Here is a 17,981-nt window from a genome sequence, read left to right on the forward strand (position 1 = left end):
TGAAGTCTCCATTCTTCATGAGGACAGCTCTCTCAGCGCCTCTAGGCCCTGTAGGCCTCTTTTTGGCCCTGTGAGGTCAGGCTCCTCACAGACCCCTGAGGACAAGCTCCTCTCAGCCCCATGAGGACAGGCTCCTCTCAGGGCCCCCCTCAGGACAAGCTTCTCTTGGGCTGGCCAACTGTCGCTGCTGCCGGGCCTCTTCTGGGCCTGTTGCTGCTGACGCCTCTCACTGTCTTCAGCATTACAGCCCTTGACCAGTGTTACAGCTCTTTCAGGCAGTACCTTGCCTCCTCTCTCTCTCTGCTGCTTCTTCCTCCTGCTTCTCTTCTGGCTTCTTTATGTCTGCCAAACCTCTGTGGGACTGCATATACACACACACACACACACACACACACACACACACACCTCCTTGTCTGTTGTTTGGCTGGAAGGTGGTCTCTAGGAATGGCTTCAGTTCCAGGTCAAAAGGGTATCTTAGGGCTGTAGTCTCAAGGGTTCCTCCCTTCTTTGTCAGATCAGTAATTCTGGTCTTTTCTGTGAATTTGATTTTTTGTTCTACATTTTTTTCTCCCACACTGTCCAGGACCCTCTGTTGTGATCCCAGTCAGAGCAGTTGGTAGTAGTAGCCAGCCACCATCTAGTTCTTCTGGTCTCGGGTTGTGTAGGCTATGGTTCATATGGTCCATTAGTCCTTTGGACTAATTGCTCCCATGAATCTTTGTTTTTTTTCCCCTACTCTTCTTTGCTCTGGACTGGAAGAGATCAATAGTTGTATCTTACTTCGATGGCTGCTTGCAAGCTTTTAAGACCCCAGACACTACTCACCAAAGTAGGATGCAGAACTTTGTCTTTATGAGCTGCGTTGTACCCATTGACATAGATGTCCCCAGAGTCTATGGTCCTTTGCCTTCGAGTCTAGGAACTTTACCTTTGAGCCTAGGAACTTCATCCACGAAGTGTTTGGTTGTGTCTAAGAGATTTCCCTGACTGTGCCACTAGTGTGCTGTATTGTCTGTGTTAATACATGAGGAGCACCTGTAGTCATGTATTTAGAGATATCCACCACCAAACCTGTACCTGCCAGTGGGCGAGCTCCCTACACCCTCCTACACATCTTGGTATATCAATCTATCTATGTATCCATTTTAAAATTGTTGTTTGTTAATACTACTGTTGCAGGGTTGCCTATGGTACAGTAATTACCGTAGTTGCCCTTTATTCCTGTCTTCCTCTCAGTGTCCTCTCTTGCCTTGGTCATGCTGTGCCGACTTCTCCCATATTGTGTATTGCCTTTCTCTTCACCAATATTAACACATGTCTACTATCTATTTGCTAATTTTCCCACCCTCCCCCTCCCATCCCGTCAAAGATTTTTTTTTTCTGTGTGTAAACGTTTTGTTACTTTATAATAGTGGTCTCATACAATATTTGTCCTTTTGTGACTGACTTATTTCACTCAGCATAATGTCCTCCAAATTCATCCATGTTGTGAGAGGTTTCACAGATGAATTGTTGTTCTTTATCATTGCCTAATACTCCACTGTGTGTATATACCACAGATTGTTAATTCATTCATCTCTTGACAGGCACTTAGGTTGTTTCCACCTTTTTGCTATTGTGAACAGTGCTGCAATGAACATGGGGGTGTGTATGTTTATTCCTGTCACAGTTCTTATTTCTTAGGGTATATACATAGAAGTGAGATTGCTGGATCATATGGTATTTGTATTTCTAGCTTTTTGAGGAAGCGCCATATCATTTTCCACCATGGTTGTACCATTTTGCACTTCCACCAGCGGTGTCTAAGAGTTCCAATCTCCCCACAACCTTGGCAACATTTGTTATTTTCTGTTTTTTTGATTAGTGCCAGTAATGTCGGGGTGAGATGGCATCTCATTGCAGTTTTGTTTTGCATCTCTCTAATTGATAATGATTCTGAGCATTTCTTCATATGTTTGTTAGCAGCCTGAATAGCTTCTTTGGTGAAGTGTCTGTTCATGTCCTTTGCCCATTTTTTAATTAGATTGTTTGCCTTTTTTGTTGTAGTTGAGATGTTGAAGCATTCTATAAATTTTAGAGATTAGACCCTTGTCAGATATGTCATAGGCAAAAATGTTTTCTCAATCTGTAGATTCTCTTTTTACTCTTTTGGAGAAGTCTTTTGTTGAGCATAAGTGTTTAATTTTTAGGCAGTCCCATTTACCTATTTCATCTTCTGTGTGTGCATTTTTAGTTATGTTTGGTATTCTATTTATGCCGTGTAGTAGGGCCCATAGTGTTGTCCCTATTTTTCCTCCATGATATTTACAGTTTCAGGTTTTATATTTAATAAGGTCACTATGAGTTGGAATCGACTTCACAGCAGTGGGTTATTTAGGTCTTGGATCCATTTTGAGTTAGTTTTTGTGTATGCTCTGAGGTATGGATCCTGTTTCATTTTTCAACGGATAGATATCCAGTTTTCCCAGCACCATTTGTTGAAGAGACAGTCTCTTCCCTGTTTAATAGACTTTGGTCCTTTGTTGAAGATCAGCTGTCCATAGGTGGATGGATTTATGTCTGGGTTATCAATTCTGTTCCATTGGTCTATGTGTCTGTCATTGGATCAGTCCTAGACCATTTTGACTATCATGGCTGTATGGTAAGTTCACAGATCAGGTAGTGTGAAGCCTCCTACTTTGTTCTTCTTCTTTAATAAAGCCTTACTTATTTGGGGTATCTTTTTCTTCCATATAAAGCTAGTGATTAGTTTTTCCATCTTGTTGAAGAATGCTGTTGGAATTTGGATCAAGATTACATTATATCTGTGTATCACTTTGGGTAGTATTGACATTTGCACAAGGTTAAGTCTTCCTATGCAAGAGCATGGTATGTTTTTCCATTTTTGCAGGGCTCTTTTGGTTTCTTGAAGTAGTTTTTTTTTTTTTTTGCATAAAAGTCTTTTACATCCCTGGTTAGATTTATTCCTAAGTATTTGTAGGGGGAGGGGTTCTATTATAAATGGTATTGTTTTCTTGATTTCCTTTCCAAAGCTCCCTTTGTTGATGTAGAGGAATCCAACTGATTTTTGTATGTTGATCTTGTATCATGCCACTTTGTTGAATCCTTCTATTAATTCCAGTAGCTTTCTTGTGGAATCTTTGGAATTTTCTACGTATAGGATCATAGCATCTGCGAATAGGGATGGTTTTACTTCTTCCTTACCAATTTGGATGTCCTCTATTTCGTTTTCTTGCTTTTTCATTCTCCCTAGGACTTCCAATACAATGTTGAATAAGAGTGGTAATAAAGGGCATCCTTGTCTAGTTCCAGTTCTCAAGGGGAATGCTTTCAGTCTCTCTCCATTGAAGATAATGTTGGCTGTTGGTTTTGTATAAAATTCCCTTTGTTAGGGGAGAAATTTCTCTCCTATTCCTATTTTGCTGAGAGTTTTTTTTTTTTGAATGGGTGTTGGACTTTATCAAATGCCTTTTCTATATCGGTTGAGTTAATCACGCAATTCTTTTCCTTTGTTTTATTTATGTGATAGATTATATTGATCGATTTTCTAATGTTGAACCATCCTTGCATGCCTGGTATAAATCCCACTTGTTTGGATGTATTATTTTTTTTATATGCTGTTTAATTGTATTGGCTAGAATTTTGTTGAGGAGTTTTATGTCTATATTCATGATGGGTATTAGTCTGTAGTTTTCTTTTTTAGTGATGTCTTTGCTTGGCTTTGGTACCAGGGTTATGCTAGCAGCAGGTTTGGTTTTTGTTTTTTCGTGGATCACTAACATCTCTTTCCTTTCTTTCCCCCACAAACCGTGCCTTCCCTACCTGTTGGCAGCTGTCCATATCTGGCCGTGAAGATCACGCCTGCAATCCCTGTGGTGGGTGGTATCCTGTTCTTCTTTGTGATGGGGACCCTGCTCCGCACCAGCTTCAGTGACCCCGGCGTCCTTCCAAGAGCCACACCCGATGAAGCCGCTGACCTGGAAAGGCAAATAGGTAACCCTGGAGTCTATCCTTAGGCCTTGGTCACCTCCCACCTGTGCTGGACCTCAGTGTGGAAGGACCAGCCGAGTGCCTGTGCAGGAGGGCAAGATGGCTGACCCTGAAGAGTGGAGGGAAAGGAGTCCCCTGAGGTCTTCACTCAGTCAGGCAGCAGGAGGGCCTGAGTAGGAGGTGGGATGTAAGGTGTCTGAGGTAAGGCAGAGGGACGGCAAGCTGGAGGGGGGCAGGCCCCATGCACGGGAAGGCACCTCCAGGGAGCCCTGCTTCTGGAAGTCTCTTTGAAGCCTAACCCAGTGCCCCACTGTGCTCTGAGAGCGAGTCCCCACCATGAGAGAGCCAAAGTTGTAGGTCTCTGCTCCCTTGCTCCCTTTTGTCATCACTGTAGCTCAGCTCTTTCTTCCATAAGAGAAAACTCGCAACTGTGACATCTTAGGCTGCACTCTGATTTGTCCAGCGGGATTCAGAATTTCCTTTATGAAGGTGGGGCAGAAATCTATATTTGTGAGACAAATAGTTTTGTTTTTTCCTTAACATCAAAGTCCTAGGATAAAGAGTTGACTGAAATCTGTTTTGAAGATATTAAAACATGTCCTGATGCCTTAGATGACAATTTTGAAGTCTTTTTAAAATTTTAATTAAAAAGAGAGCTATGGTTTTTTCTTGCTCTTAAATGTTCTTAAACCTTTGCACTGGTGAATGTGTGGCTTTGCCGTAGTGCATTGGTAAAATAAATGGGTGGGCTTTTTTTTTCCCTAAATTTTCTTTTTTTGATTGTTGTAAAAATACAGATAACACAACATTTGCCAGCTCAGCATTTTTCACATGTACGATTCAGTGAGACCAGCTACATCATTCATGTCGTGCAGCCATCACCAGTATGTGTTCCCAAACTTCCTATCACCATAAACAGGAACTCACTGCTTCCCAAACAGTGATTCCCATTTTCCCTTCCCTCTCATCCCTCGCTGTTGCCATTGAGTCCCCCTGGCCCGATTCGCCGACGCCCCACGCGTTACATGATAGAATTGCTCCATAAGGTTTTCTTGGCAGTAATCTTTATGGTAACCACTAATAAATTCTGATCTCTATACATTTGCCTGTTCTAGGTATTTTATATCAGCGAGACTATACAGTATTTGCCCTGTGATAAACTTATTTCACCCAGCATCATGTTTAAGGCTGGTAAATTTGACGAGAGTGGCGGAGGGAGGGAGATGACTCAGTGTGAGCATGAATTTAGGCAGACCTAAAGTTCAGCGGTTCGAACCCACCAGCTGCTCCGAGGGAGAAAGATGTGGCATTCTGCTCCTGTAAAGATTACAGCCTTGGAAACCCTATGGGGCAGTTCTACTCTGTCCTACAGGGTCGCTGTGAGTCGGAATTGACTCGATAGCAACAGGGTTTTTTGGTATTCTTCCTGCTCTATATGCTCCCCTTCCCCGCCCCCACTAAAGCTAGAGAGATCACCCTAAGCCACAGAGCAAGTGGGTGCAGGTGTGGATCTTGATAGTAAGTGTCTTCTCAGGGCTTACTATTCCCCAGGCGCTGAAGTTCAGCTGTGTTCTGCTCCCAGTATCTGCCAAGCCCTTCACCTCTGTGGCCTGGGAGGGGAGCAGCAAAGACACTGATAGAGGGAGTTTGTCATGAATGGTCCGTTAGGCCACAGCCTTCTTGTGCCCTGAAGAAGGGAAGATGGGGAAAGGAAGAAGCAACACTGAGGGAGACAATCCCTTTCTGAGCCACAATATCTTGGGATTCCAGGACCCACCTCTTTGGTGTCAAGTCGATTCCAACTCACAGCGACCTTTCGGACAGAGTAGAACTGCCCCATAGGGTTTCCAAGGCTGTAAGCTTTACTGGAGTAGACTGCCACATCTTTCTCCCACAGAGCAACTGGTGGGTTCGAATCATTGACCTTTTAGTTAGCAGCTGAGTGCTTAACCACTGCGCCACTATTGGCTTTTTTAGGGATTCCAGGACAGGGCATGCTAATTCATAATTCTTTAAATCCTTGCATTTTAGAGCACTTTAACAATTTTTAAAAGCACATCCATGACGCTCTCTGTATTTTATCCCATCCGAGCAACCTCGTGAGGAATATTTTACCATTCTTCTCATCTTACAGATTAGGAGACCAAGTCCCAAAGAAGCTCACTGGGAGAAGGTGGCAGAGCTGAAGCCTAGAACTCAGGTCTCCTGGATCCTAGCCCTTTTTCTCCCAGGACATTGTGCCATGGGGAGAGGGAGAGAGGTTGGCCCAATTTCCTCCACTGAATAGAGCTGGGTTTATAGCGAGTGCATACTCGTTGCCGTCGAGTGGATTCCGACTCACAGCGACCCTCTGGGACAGAGTAGAACTGCCCTGTAGGTCTTCCAAGGAGCGGTCGGTGGATTTAAACAGCCAGCCTTTTGGTTAGCAGCCCTATCTTTTAACCACTGCGCCACCAGGTCTCCAGAGAGTGCACAGTCTATGGAAAATCCTCTACTCAAGCAGTGTGCACGGGACCCAGTCCCCACACTAGGGGTTACACGGTTCCCTGCATATTAATATGGAGGAAGTTGGGTGAGGAGGAATTTGCTGCAGTGCATTTTTTGTTTGTTTTTGTCAAAGTGGATATTTTTCAGAGGAAGTATTTATTTTAAAATCAGCTCTGTCCCTTATCCCCTGGGACCAGGGGCATAGATTCCATGAGAGCACTGGGTTGGGTAAAGGATGAAACCAGCTCTTTGCTTCCTGTGAAGGAAAGAAGGGCTTTCAAGGCAGAACTCCTGGCACAGCAGAAAAAAGGAGCTCAGCTCATCCCCTCCCCAAAAACAACAGTAAAACTGGATAAAATTGTTAAAAACAACCATTTCATAGTTGTTGAATTTAGGCCAATTTGTGAAATGCTACTGAACTTTGGGTAAAAATAGTGGAAGCCTCTGGCATTCTTAGAGTCCCTGGGTAGGGCAAACGGTTAACACGCTTGGTTGCTAACTGAAGGTTGGAGGTTCCAGTCCACCCAGATGTGCCTCGGAAGAAAGGCCTGGTGGTCTGCTTCCAAAAAACTCAGCCATTGAAAGCCCTGTGGAGCACAGTCCTACTCTGACGTGCGTGGGGTTGCTATGAGTTGGAATTGACTTGATGGCACCTGGTTTTAACTGGTGGCCTTCTTGCCTGGGGCTGCTCCCATCCCAACCTGAATTCCACAGGTGAGATGGTTCTAGCAGGACAGACAAGCTGTGAGACAACCATTCATGATAAAGGGCATCTATGAAAAGCTTCAGCTAACATCATACTTAATGTTGAAGGATTGAATGCTTTCCCCTTACAATCAGGAACAAGGCAAGGGTGTTTGCTTTCACACTTCTATTCAACATTGTCCTGGAGGCTCTAGCCAGTGCAATGAGGGAAAAAGAGGTGGGGGGAGGCTTGAGGTAGGAAAAGAAGATGTAAGACTGTCTTCATTCACAGAACCCCTATGGGGCCTGACTTGATTTGGAGTGGAACATGGAAAAAAAATTATAAAATAAGCTTTTACCTTAAGAAACTAGAAAGAGAGCAAATTACACTCCAAGTAAGCAGTAGTAAGGAAATAATAAAGATTAGAGTGGAATTCAATAGGATACAGAAAGACAATAGAGAAAACCAATGAGACCAAAAGTTAGCTCTTTGAAAAGATCAGCAAAATGGACCAACCTTTATCTGTACCTACCAAAAAGAGACAGAGAGAGAAAAGGCACAAATTACCAAAATCAGAAGTGAAAACAAGGACATCACCATTGACCCTACAGAAATGAAAACTGTTAAAGGGCCCAACTATAAACAACTTTATGCCAACAAATGAGACAACTTTGGTGAAATGGACAAATTCTTAGAAAAACACAAATTACCAAAAAATGATTCATAAAGAATTCAAAATCTGAAGAGACCGTAACAAAGACATTTTTGTCCATATATAAAAGGGTACATTTTAAACCCTTATCTCACACCATACACAAAAAATTATTCAAAATAGATCATAGATCTAAATATTAGAACAAAAACTATAAAGTTTCTGAAGAAAATGTAGCAGAAAATCTTCATGATGTTCCATTAGGCAGAGTTCTTAGATATAACACAAAAAAACATGGTCTATAAAAGAAAAAATTGAGGAATTGAACTTCATCAAACTAAAAATGTTTGCACTTCAAAAGACACCACTAAGAAAATTAAAAGGCGAGCCACAGACTGGAAGAAGATATTTACAAATCATGTATCTGATAAATGACTTGTATCTAGAATATATAAATATCTCTTATAGCTCAATAATAAGATGAACAACCCAATTGAAAATGGGCAAAGAATTTGAACAGATATTTTTCCAAAGAGGATATATGAATGGCCAGTGAGCACATGAAAAGATGCCTGTCTTCAGCTGGGCTCTCTAGAAAAGCAAAACCAGTAAAGCCTATAAATATGTACAGAGATTTACGTCAAAGCAATGGCTCATGCGATGGTAGAGGCTGGGACATCCCAAGTCAGTGGATTAGGGTAGAGGCTCCTCCTGATTCTTATAGGTGCAGGGGCTGGTGAATCAGGACCCTCGCTCACAGTCCGTGAATACTGAGGAATCCAAGATCGGTGGGCCAGACCACAAGGCTTCTCCTGATTCAAGTAGCTGCAGGGGCTGGTGAACCCAAGATCAGCAAGTCGGACAGCAGGGCTCTGCTCATAGGCTGTGAAGATGAATGAATTCCTAGATCGGCAGATTAGCTGACAGCTCAAGTCCCAAGAACCAGAGGTCAGATAAACAGGAGGCAGTGCAGGATCCAGAGCGAGCAAAAAGCCAGAACGTCTGCTTATATTCAGATGCAGGCCACACCCCCAAGGAAAACTCTCTTCCAACTGATTGGCTGCTCACAGCAGATCCCCTCATGGGGGTGACATACAAACACTGAGAATCATGGCCCAACCCAGATGATACAGTCTTAACCATCACAATGCCCAACATCTTTATTCATTAGGGAAATATAAATCAAAACTACAGTGAGGTACCAATTCACACCCACTAGGAAACCCTGGTGGTGTAGTGCTTAAGTGCTACGGCTGCTAACCAAAGGGTCGGCAGTTCGAATCCTCCATGCGCTCCTTGGAAACTCTATGGGGCAGTTCTACTCTGTCCTGTAGGGTCGCTATGAGTCGGGATTGACTCGACGGCACTGGGTTCTGGGCTTACACGCCCACTAGAATGGCTGTAATCAAAAAGACAGACAATGAATGTTGGCAAGGGTGGGGACCCTCATACATTACTGATGGGGATGTAAACTGGTCCAGGCACTCTGGAAAACAGTTCCTCAAAATTCCTCAAAAGTTAAAACGGAGTTACCTTAGGACCCAGCAGTTCCACTCCTAGGTATGTCTCCAAAAGAAATGAAAACATAGTTTACTCAGAGACTTGTACGTGAATGTTCATAGCGGCGTTATACCTAGTAGCCCCAAACTGGAAAACACCTGACTGTCCATCAGTGGGTGAACTGACGAACAACGTGTGTTGTATCCACACAACAGAACACCGTTAAGCAATGAAATGGGGCAAGGTACTGATACAAGCTACAACATAGATGAACCTCAAAAACATTAAGCTAAATGAAAGAAGCCAGATGTAAAAGACTCCCTATTGCGTGGTTCCATTTATCTCAAACGTGCAGAAAGGGCAAATCTTTGGAGAGAGATCAATGATTGCCTAGATCTGCGGGTAGGAGTGGCAGTTAACTGCAGACAGGCACAAACAAACTTGTTGAGGTGATAGAAATGGTCTCAAATGAGATTGTGGTTATAGTTGCACAATGCAATAAATTTACTAAAAATCACTTCAATTGTACACTTACAAAGTGTGTGTTTTATGGTGTGTAAATTATTACCAATTATATCTGTAAAATTTGTTTAAAAAATTAAAAAAGGAGAGGAAGGGAGAGAAGAAGAGGAAGAAGAAGGAGGAAGAAGGGCTTTGGAGTCATTTGGATGTGGGTTTGAATCCTGGCCCCCCAGTGGTTTGGCTCTAGAATAGTTGTACACTTTTCTAAACCTCATCCGTTCATGTTCCCTACCTGTAAGATGGGAGGAGTGACACATATCTTGCAAGGTTCTTGTCAGGATTAGAGATTATAGGGAACGTGCCTGACATGTTGTAGGTGCTCAAAATGGTAGTATTTTTAAATTTTCCTCTTTTCCCACCCAGTTCTCTCTTCACCTTCTGCAAACATTTGTTGTTGTTGTCGTTGGGTGCCATGGAGTCCATTTAGACGCATAGTGACCCCATGTGACAGAGGAGAACTGTGGCGGCATAGAGTTTTCCAGGCCATAATCTTTATGGGAGCAGATGGCCAGGTCTTTCTTCCACAGAGCCGCTGGGTGGGTTCAAACCCCCAACCTTCCATTTGGTGCTTAACCATTGCACAGACATTGGTTCTGATGAAAACGCAATGTGAAATGTGACAGGAATGCAGGGTAGAGCTGGGACAACGTCTATGAGGACTATTAAGGGACTGTCTTTAGGTGTACCGCCTCAAGGTTGAGGAAGAGGTGCCAGGCTATGCAGGCAGGAATTAATTCTCATCGCAGGTCTAATTCTCCATCACAGGGTCCTCCCATACATTACTGGCTTTGGAAAATAAGATCGTTTCCGTGAAATCTTAGCACATTTGTTTTGTGTTATCTAGCTAATGAAGGAAAAATGAATAATTAGCTTTGCAAACATTTTAGTATTGGGGTTATTTGTTCTAATTATCCATCGTATATCTCTTACTTTAGAGGCCCAGATAGCCATTTGTAACCAGCCATCTGAGTAATTTCTTAGACATTTACCAAAGATTTAAACAGCTTCTCCCTGCCTCAGACTTCTGAGGACAAGTAGGCTGAGTTTGTTACAGCCCTTTGAAATGCCTTACGCTTCTTTTCTCTGAAGGAACTTTCCTAATAACCTACGTTGCCACTAAAAAGACATCAAAGAACAGCAGCAGGGAGGCCTCCATGGGGCCACTGGGGATCTGCTTTGAAACGTCCCTGTTTCAGAAACTCAATTTTTTCTGTTCACCCAGAGGTGATCAGATACTAAGCGACTGACATGGTAATAGAGAAAAATTACAAGATACTGTATGATAAATCACAGTATGAAAGTATATAACTTCAGTCAGGGGTGTACCTTTCCAGTGGTCAAAATAAGGAAGAGTGGGGGGCCTGACTCTGGTTTCCATCCCCCATACGTTCACCCTTCACATCCTCTCCACCGTCCTAAGGACACTGAGTCCCAGGAGTCAGCACAGAGAGAAGGTGACAAGGTGAAATTTGAACTTGGTGCTGATTCTCTCCAAAACCAGTGCCAGTTATCTGGGAAACTCCCTCCCAGTACGGCAGTAACCGGGAGACCAAACGAGCGATCAAGTGGTTATTTGGTGAGGGCGGAATCAGGTCAAAGGAAGCTGCGCTGGGGCGGAATCTGAAGAATTATGGCCTCTCCACTCTGTACCTTTCAGTGACTAGGATTTCATTTCTCCAGACGCAGTGTGGAGTCCCTGGGTGATGCAGACGGTTAACGTGATTGGCTGCTAACCCAAGGGGTGGCGGTTCAAGTCCACCCAGAGGTGCTTTAGAAGGAAGGCCTGGTGATGTAAAAAATCAGCCATTGAGAACCCCGTGGAGCACAGTTCTACTCTGGCGCACGGGGTCGCCATGGGGTGGAGCTGACTGACAGTAACCGGTGGACGGAGGGTGTGTGTGTGTGTGTGTGTGTGTGTGTGTGTGTGTGTGTGTGTGTGTGTGTGTGTGTGTGTGTGTGTGTGTGTGTGTGTGTGTGTGTGTGTGTGTGTGTGTGTGTGTGTGTGTGTGTGTGTGTGTGTGTGTGTGTGTGTGTGTGTGTGTGTGTGTGTGTGTGTGTGTGTGTGTGTGTGTGTGTGTGTGTGTGTGTGTGTGTGTGTGTGTGTGTGTGTCCCTCTCTTCCTTTCCTCCTCCTTCTCCTTCTCCTCCCCCATTCTCTTGTTCCCTCCTCTTCCTCCTCCTCCTCTTCTCTCTCCTCCTCCTTCTCCCTCCTTACCTCCTTTGGTCAAATATTTCTCACCTGTTAATTTTTTCTTGTAGTGGGTGGACCCAGTTGCCATTTCTAGGATTAAAGTTTATCTTTTGTTATTTGCCAAATTATTCCTTGAAGCCAATATCTTCTAGATGAGATTTTCAGGTATCATGGTACAGCACTTTTCCTGATACTGAGGAGGCACTAGACTTATCCACAAAAGTCTACACCATTCTAAAAAACAAACCATTGCCATTGAGTCAATTCCAACTCATAGCGACCCTATAGGACAGAGTAGAACTGCCCCGTAGGGTTTCCAAGGAGTAGCTGGTGGATTCGAACAGCTGACCGTTTGGTTAGCAGCCGAGCTCTTAACCACTGCACCATCCTAGATAGTACAATTCCCAGGAAGATTTCCATGGGAACAGGATGTTTTGACCCACCAATTTGATTTGCTGGAGTTTTTTTTTTTTTTTTTTACCCCAAAGACATCTTGATTCTGTTTAAGAGTTGTTGTTAGGTGCCGTCAAGTAGGTTCAGATTCATAGCGATGCTATATACAACAGAAGAAGCACTGCCCGGTCCTGCATAATTCTCACAATTGTTTTCACTGGCTAATTTTTTTCAGAAGTAGACCGCCAAGTCCTTCTTCCTAGTCTCTCTTAGTCTGGAAGCCCCACTGAAATGCATCCGCCATGGGTGACCTTGCTGGTATCTGAAATACCATTGGTGGTGCCCAGGATCAGAGCAACCGCAGTACAGCAAAGTACGAGCAGGAACATTTAAATTGGAATTGTAACCACACTGATGGATTTTTGTTGAATAAAATACTTTCTGAGTAAAACACCATTAAGCCAATTTAAGACCTTCATCAGTTTACTGTACTGTACAGTTAAACTGTTTCCAATATTTTTCCATTTCCATTTACTAAAATTATTTTCATTGGGGTAATTTCGGCATAAAATGTTTAACTGGGATTTGTTTTGATAAACAGTTTTTTTCTGTATATTGTGAAAGTTGTCATTCTGAATTTTCTTACAGAACTAATTTCTACAAAGGCAGATTTTCCTGATAATTTAATTTTTTTTAATGTGTGAAGTTTTTTTAGCCATTGGTTTGATTTTGTATTATTTCTCTCAGTAATGTTCACTATAAAATTGCTTTGAAATTTGATGGTTTTATTTATTCTTTGCCTACTGATGAGTCTTTTGGCAGTAATTGATCTGTGGTATTACTGATTCAAGCCTGCCACACCTTGCAGTCACTTGTGTTGTCGTTGTTAGGTGTCATTGAGTCAGTTCTGACCCACGGCGACCCCATACACAACAGAACTAAATGCTGCCCAGTCCTGCACCATTCTCACAATTGTTGCTATGCTGGAGTCCATATCAATGTGTCAGTCCAACTCATTGAGGATCTTCCTCTTTTTTTCTCTGTCCCTCTACTTTACCAAGCATGATCTTCTCCAGGGACTAGTGCCTCCTGATAACGTGTCCAAAGTATGCGAGACAGAGTCTCACCATCCTCACTTCTAAGCAGCATTCAGGTTGGACTTTTTCCAGGGCAGATTTGTTTGTTCTTCTGGCAGCCCGTGGTATATTCAGTATACTTTACCAACACCGTAATTCAAAGACATCAATTCTTCTTTGATTTTCCTTATTCATTGTCTAGCTTTCACATGCATATGAGGTGGTTGAAAACACCACAGCTTCAGTCAGGCCCACCTCAGTCTTCAAAGTGACATTTTTGCTTTTTAACACTTTAAAGAGATCACTTTGTGTACCACGCACCAATTGTCCACTGGCAGAACCAACATGGCAGGCGCCATAGACAGCTAATTGCATTGAGTTTTACCAGTTTTCATTTTAGAAGGTGACTTTTCTGACCACTTCCCCCAGTTCTTATTTGTATATCCCTACTCCCTTACACCTAAACACCACAACTTACCCATTGTGTTCACCACCTGTCAGTTTGTTGTACTGTGGTGATGCACATATTGCCGTGAAGCTCTGCCACCAGTATTTCAAATACCAGCAGGGTCACACATTGTGAACAGGTTTCAGTGAAGCTTCCAGGCTAAGACAGACTAGGAACAAAGGCCTGGTGATCTTATTAGTCATTGAAAACCCTATGGATCACAATAGAATATTGTCCAATGTAGTGCTGGAAGATGAGCCCCCTAGGTTAGAAGGCACTCAGTGGCCGCAACAATGAGAAGATGGTTGGCCAAGATTTCCTTCAGTTGTGCATGGGGTCACCACGAGACCAAGCCAACTTACGGGCAACTAACAACAACAACAACATCCTTTGTGTAATTTTGATTTGCAGCAATCATTTCAGTGTCTCAGGAGCTAGACTCTGGAACTCTGCTCAGAATTGAATTACACCTGCCTGTGTGAGGTTCCTTCTGCCTTCACCTTCCTCTCCCCCTGGGTGCGTTCTGCTCTGTTCTTGCCAGTTACCAGGATGCCACCTCATTATCTTTTGCACTTTCTCTTTCACTCATCGACTTAACCATTTACCGTGTCCCTGAAATAAAATATTCTCTGGGCATCTCCTGTGTCTTTTGAGTAATTGGCTCATTGGTCTACGGTGAAGAAGTTGAATAATATTAATATCTATTTTTCATCCAGTTCTTCTCCTGTGCCAGGCATCATGCTAAGCTCTTTGCAAGTATTATCTCATTTAATACTCACGACAGTCACCCCTGATTTTTATGCATTGTCGTTATTGTTGTTAGTTGTTGTGGAGTCAGCTCCAACTCGTGGTGACCTTATGTATAATAGAATGAAATGTTGCCCGGTCCTCACCATCTCCATGATCTTTGATAAGTTTGAGCCCATTGTTGTGGCTGTTATGTCAATCGAATTCATTGAGGGTTTCCCTTGTTTTCGCTGATGTCTACTTTATCAAACATGATGTCTTTTCCTAGCAATTGGTCTTTCCTGATGACATGTCCAAAGTAAGCGTGTCAAAGTTTCACTATCCTTGCTTCTAAGGAACATTCTGGTTGTAGTTCTTCTAAGAATGTTAGTATCCCTGTTTTATTTTTGAGAAAGCCAGTGCTCAGAGAAGAGGGTGTTGCCAGAGGTCATATGGCCAGAACTTGGAGTCAGATGGAGGTCAATCTGACCCCACGCCTCGGACTCTGCCTTTGGGGAGCCAGACCCTGAGCAGCAGTGTGTTCCTAAGAGCACGTAGGGTTCCTGTAGGCCATGAACTACATTCTCTCCCCCACCTCAGACTGTCTGCATTATCCATCTTCCTGTCCGTTGGCTGCCTCTCCCCATTGCATCCACTGGCTCAGAGATAGGAAGCTGAGTCCAGCATGCCTTGGTTAGAGGACCTGGTTCCGAAATCCTGGTCCAAGTGGGTGGAGATGGAAGGAACTGCAGGGAAATTCCAGACAGTCTAACACCCCGGTGGAGCTGCAGGAAGACATAGGGGCCTTTTGTCTAGTGGGGTCTCACTGAGGTCCAGCTGTGCTGTGATGTTTGTGAAGGAGCTAAGGAAGCTCCTTCTGGAAGACACAAAGGCTTTTTGGAGAAAATGGAAACCTAGAAATTAAAAAAAAAAAAGTAGATTTCTTGTTTGGGAGAATGTGCTAGAATCTAGTGTGCGCTGATGTCAGGAAGGGTAGGCAGTGTGTCTCCCACAGGAATGCAGGCTGAGCATGTCAGAATTCCTAACTGTCTCTTTAAAAAAAAAAAAAACTCGCAGGATGAGCGAGTTGGAAACCAGATGTCACATTCAAAATTATGGTATTTGGGGAAACATCAGAAGGTTTTGAAGGGTTTAGTTTTTGAGGGCAGGAAGGGACTGGAGTTTAGTTTTTACTGCAGGATTTGGAAGAATGGGATGTTTTTTCATCTAGGGCACTCATCGAAGCCTATATTATTTCTTCTTCCTCTATAAACCCAGACTTGTGGGAATGTATCATATGCTGGAAGCCAGTTTCTAATGCAAGCGTGTTTCCTTGTTTTTGAGGTTAGGGCATTTTCTGTGAAATGATTGAGGGGAGAATTAGAATAATAGCTGTAAAAAAGGTGCCCTGCTGCTCCTCCCTTTTAGCAGATATCCTTTGCAGACTTGTCTTCATGGTTCTCCAGACAGCTTTGTGAGGCAGGTGGCCACACATGGAGGCAAGAGGAGTTATTCCACTTGATGAGGTCATGTTTTTGTGCTGACTCCACCCTGAGCCTTGGAACCTGAATCCTAAATCCACATAAACATTTTTAGGCACCACCGTATTTCCCGTCCTGAGCCCGCTAGCTGCAGATTTTGCTTACGTTTATGTGTGGATACAAATCTGAAGTCCTTCCTATAAAACTGATGAGCTCCCCCCTCAAAACAATGGCATCGCTTCATGCCTGATAAAGGGAAGTCTGTCTCCCGCTCTTGCCACACCCACATCACATTTTTTAAAGAGTTCATGTTGAATCAGCAAAACGACGCCATAGAGCAATCTTGAAAGCTTTGCTAAAAAATAGAAAAGTACTATAATTATAATCAGTTCTCGTATACAAAAGCGTGAAAGGGGGAGTATGATGAAATAACCAGGGTGAGGAAAAGGTCAACGAGAGAAAGCAGGGAGGACAGAGACTGCAGGGAGGGAGGGCAGGGAACAAGTGGCATGAAAAGGCCAGAAGAACCGGGACCAATTAGCCAGGAATATGGTCAAAGGAAAGGGCAAGTGATCTGGAGCATGGTAATGAAAATGAGAGAACCCCTCCCCTGTCACCCACCGGGCACCGAGAGCTGAGAGCTGCTGGTGCCAGGACCCATGGATCCACTAAAACAGCTTTTGGTACTGTCTTAGGTTCCTAGTGCTGCTATAATAGAAATGCCACAAATGGGTGGCTGTAACAAACAGAAATTGATTTTCTCTCGGCGTAGGAGGCTAGAAGTCTGAATTCAGGACACCAGCTCTAGCAGGAGGCTCTCTCCTTCTGCTCTAGGGGAAGGTCCTTGTGTCAGCATCTCTAGCTGGCCATCTTTGGAGTTCCTGGCCTTGTAGACTAGTCTGCTTGCATCGTCTTCAGATAGTGTCAGTCTTCCCCCTGGGTCTGATTTCTTCTATGCCTAATCTGATTTTTAAAAGTGGTTGGTTTTAGAGATCCAAAGGAAAGATTAGTTCAAAGGACTAATGGACCATGACTACCACAGCCTCCACCAGACTGAATCCAGTACAACTGGGTGGTTCCTGGCTACCACCACTGACTGCTCTGACAGGGATCACAATAGAGGGTCCCAGACAGAGCTGGAGCAACACGTAGAACAAAATTCTATGTCACAAAAAATGACCAGACTTACTGACCTGACAGAGACTGGAGGAACCTGGAGAGTGTTGGCCCCCTGACACTTTTTTAGCTCAGTAATGAAGTCACTCCTGAGGTTCACCCTTCAGCCAAAGATTAGATAGGCCCATAAAACAAAATGAGACTAAAGGGGTAGACCAGCCCAGGTTCAAGGGCTAGAAGGCAGGAGGGGAGAGGGAAGCTGCTAATAAGGAACCCAAGGTTGAGAAGGGAGAGTGTTGACATGTTGTGGGGTTGTTAACCAGTGTCATAGAACAATATGTGTACTGTTTAATGAGAAGCTAGTTCTGTAAACCTTCATCTAAAGTACAATTTAAAAAAAACATAAAAAAGAGTAGTTGCTTTAAGACACACACTACACTTATATGGCCTTGTTAACATAACAAAGAAAACCCTATTCCCAAATGAGGTTACATCCACAGGTATAGGGGTTAGGATTTACAATACTTATTTGGAGGGGACACAATTCAGTCCATAACGGGTACCCGCCTCCATTACTCCAGGGATGCTGGTCCCTTGCAGGGCTCCACTCACAGAATATTCCAGCATAAAGTGACCTCAGCAATCATGGGAATCATCCCGGACGACTCCCTTCATTTAGAGATGAGTAAACTCAGCCTCAGAGAGAGAGGTACAA

At 43.6% G+C, this 17,981-nt stretch overlaps 1 protein-coding gene across 2 annotated transcripts in view; it reads left to right on the forward strand.

The window, feature by feature from the left end:
* ZDHHC14 (zinc finger DHHC-type palmitoyltransferase 14) overlaps positions 1-17,981 on the forward strand; it is a 348,932-nt gene that overhangs the window by 197,003 nt on the left and 133,948 nt on the right. For both annotated transcript variants that reach the window (XM_049904518.1, XM_049904527.1), the window contains exon 2: positions 3,833-3,993. In XM_049904518.1, the coding sequence (XP_049760475.1) occupies positions 3,833-3,993 (161 nt within the window). The remainder of the gene's footprint in view (positions 1-3,832; positions 3,994-17,981) is intronic.

This window comes from Elephas maximus, chromosome 1 (assembly GCF_024166365.1).
Source record: "Elephas maximus indicus isolate mEleMax1 chromosome 1, mEleMax1 primary haplotype, whole genome shotgun sequence".
NCBI lineage: Eukaryota > Metazoa > Chordata > Mammalia > Proboscidea > Elephantidae > Elephas > Elephas maximus.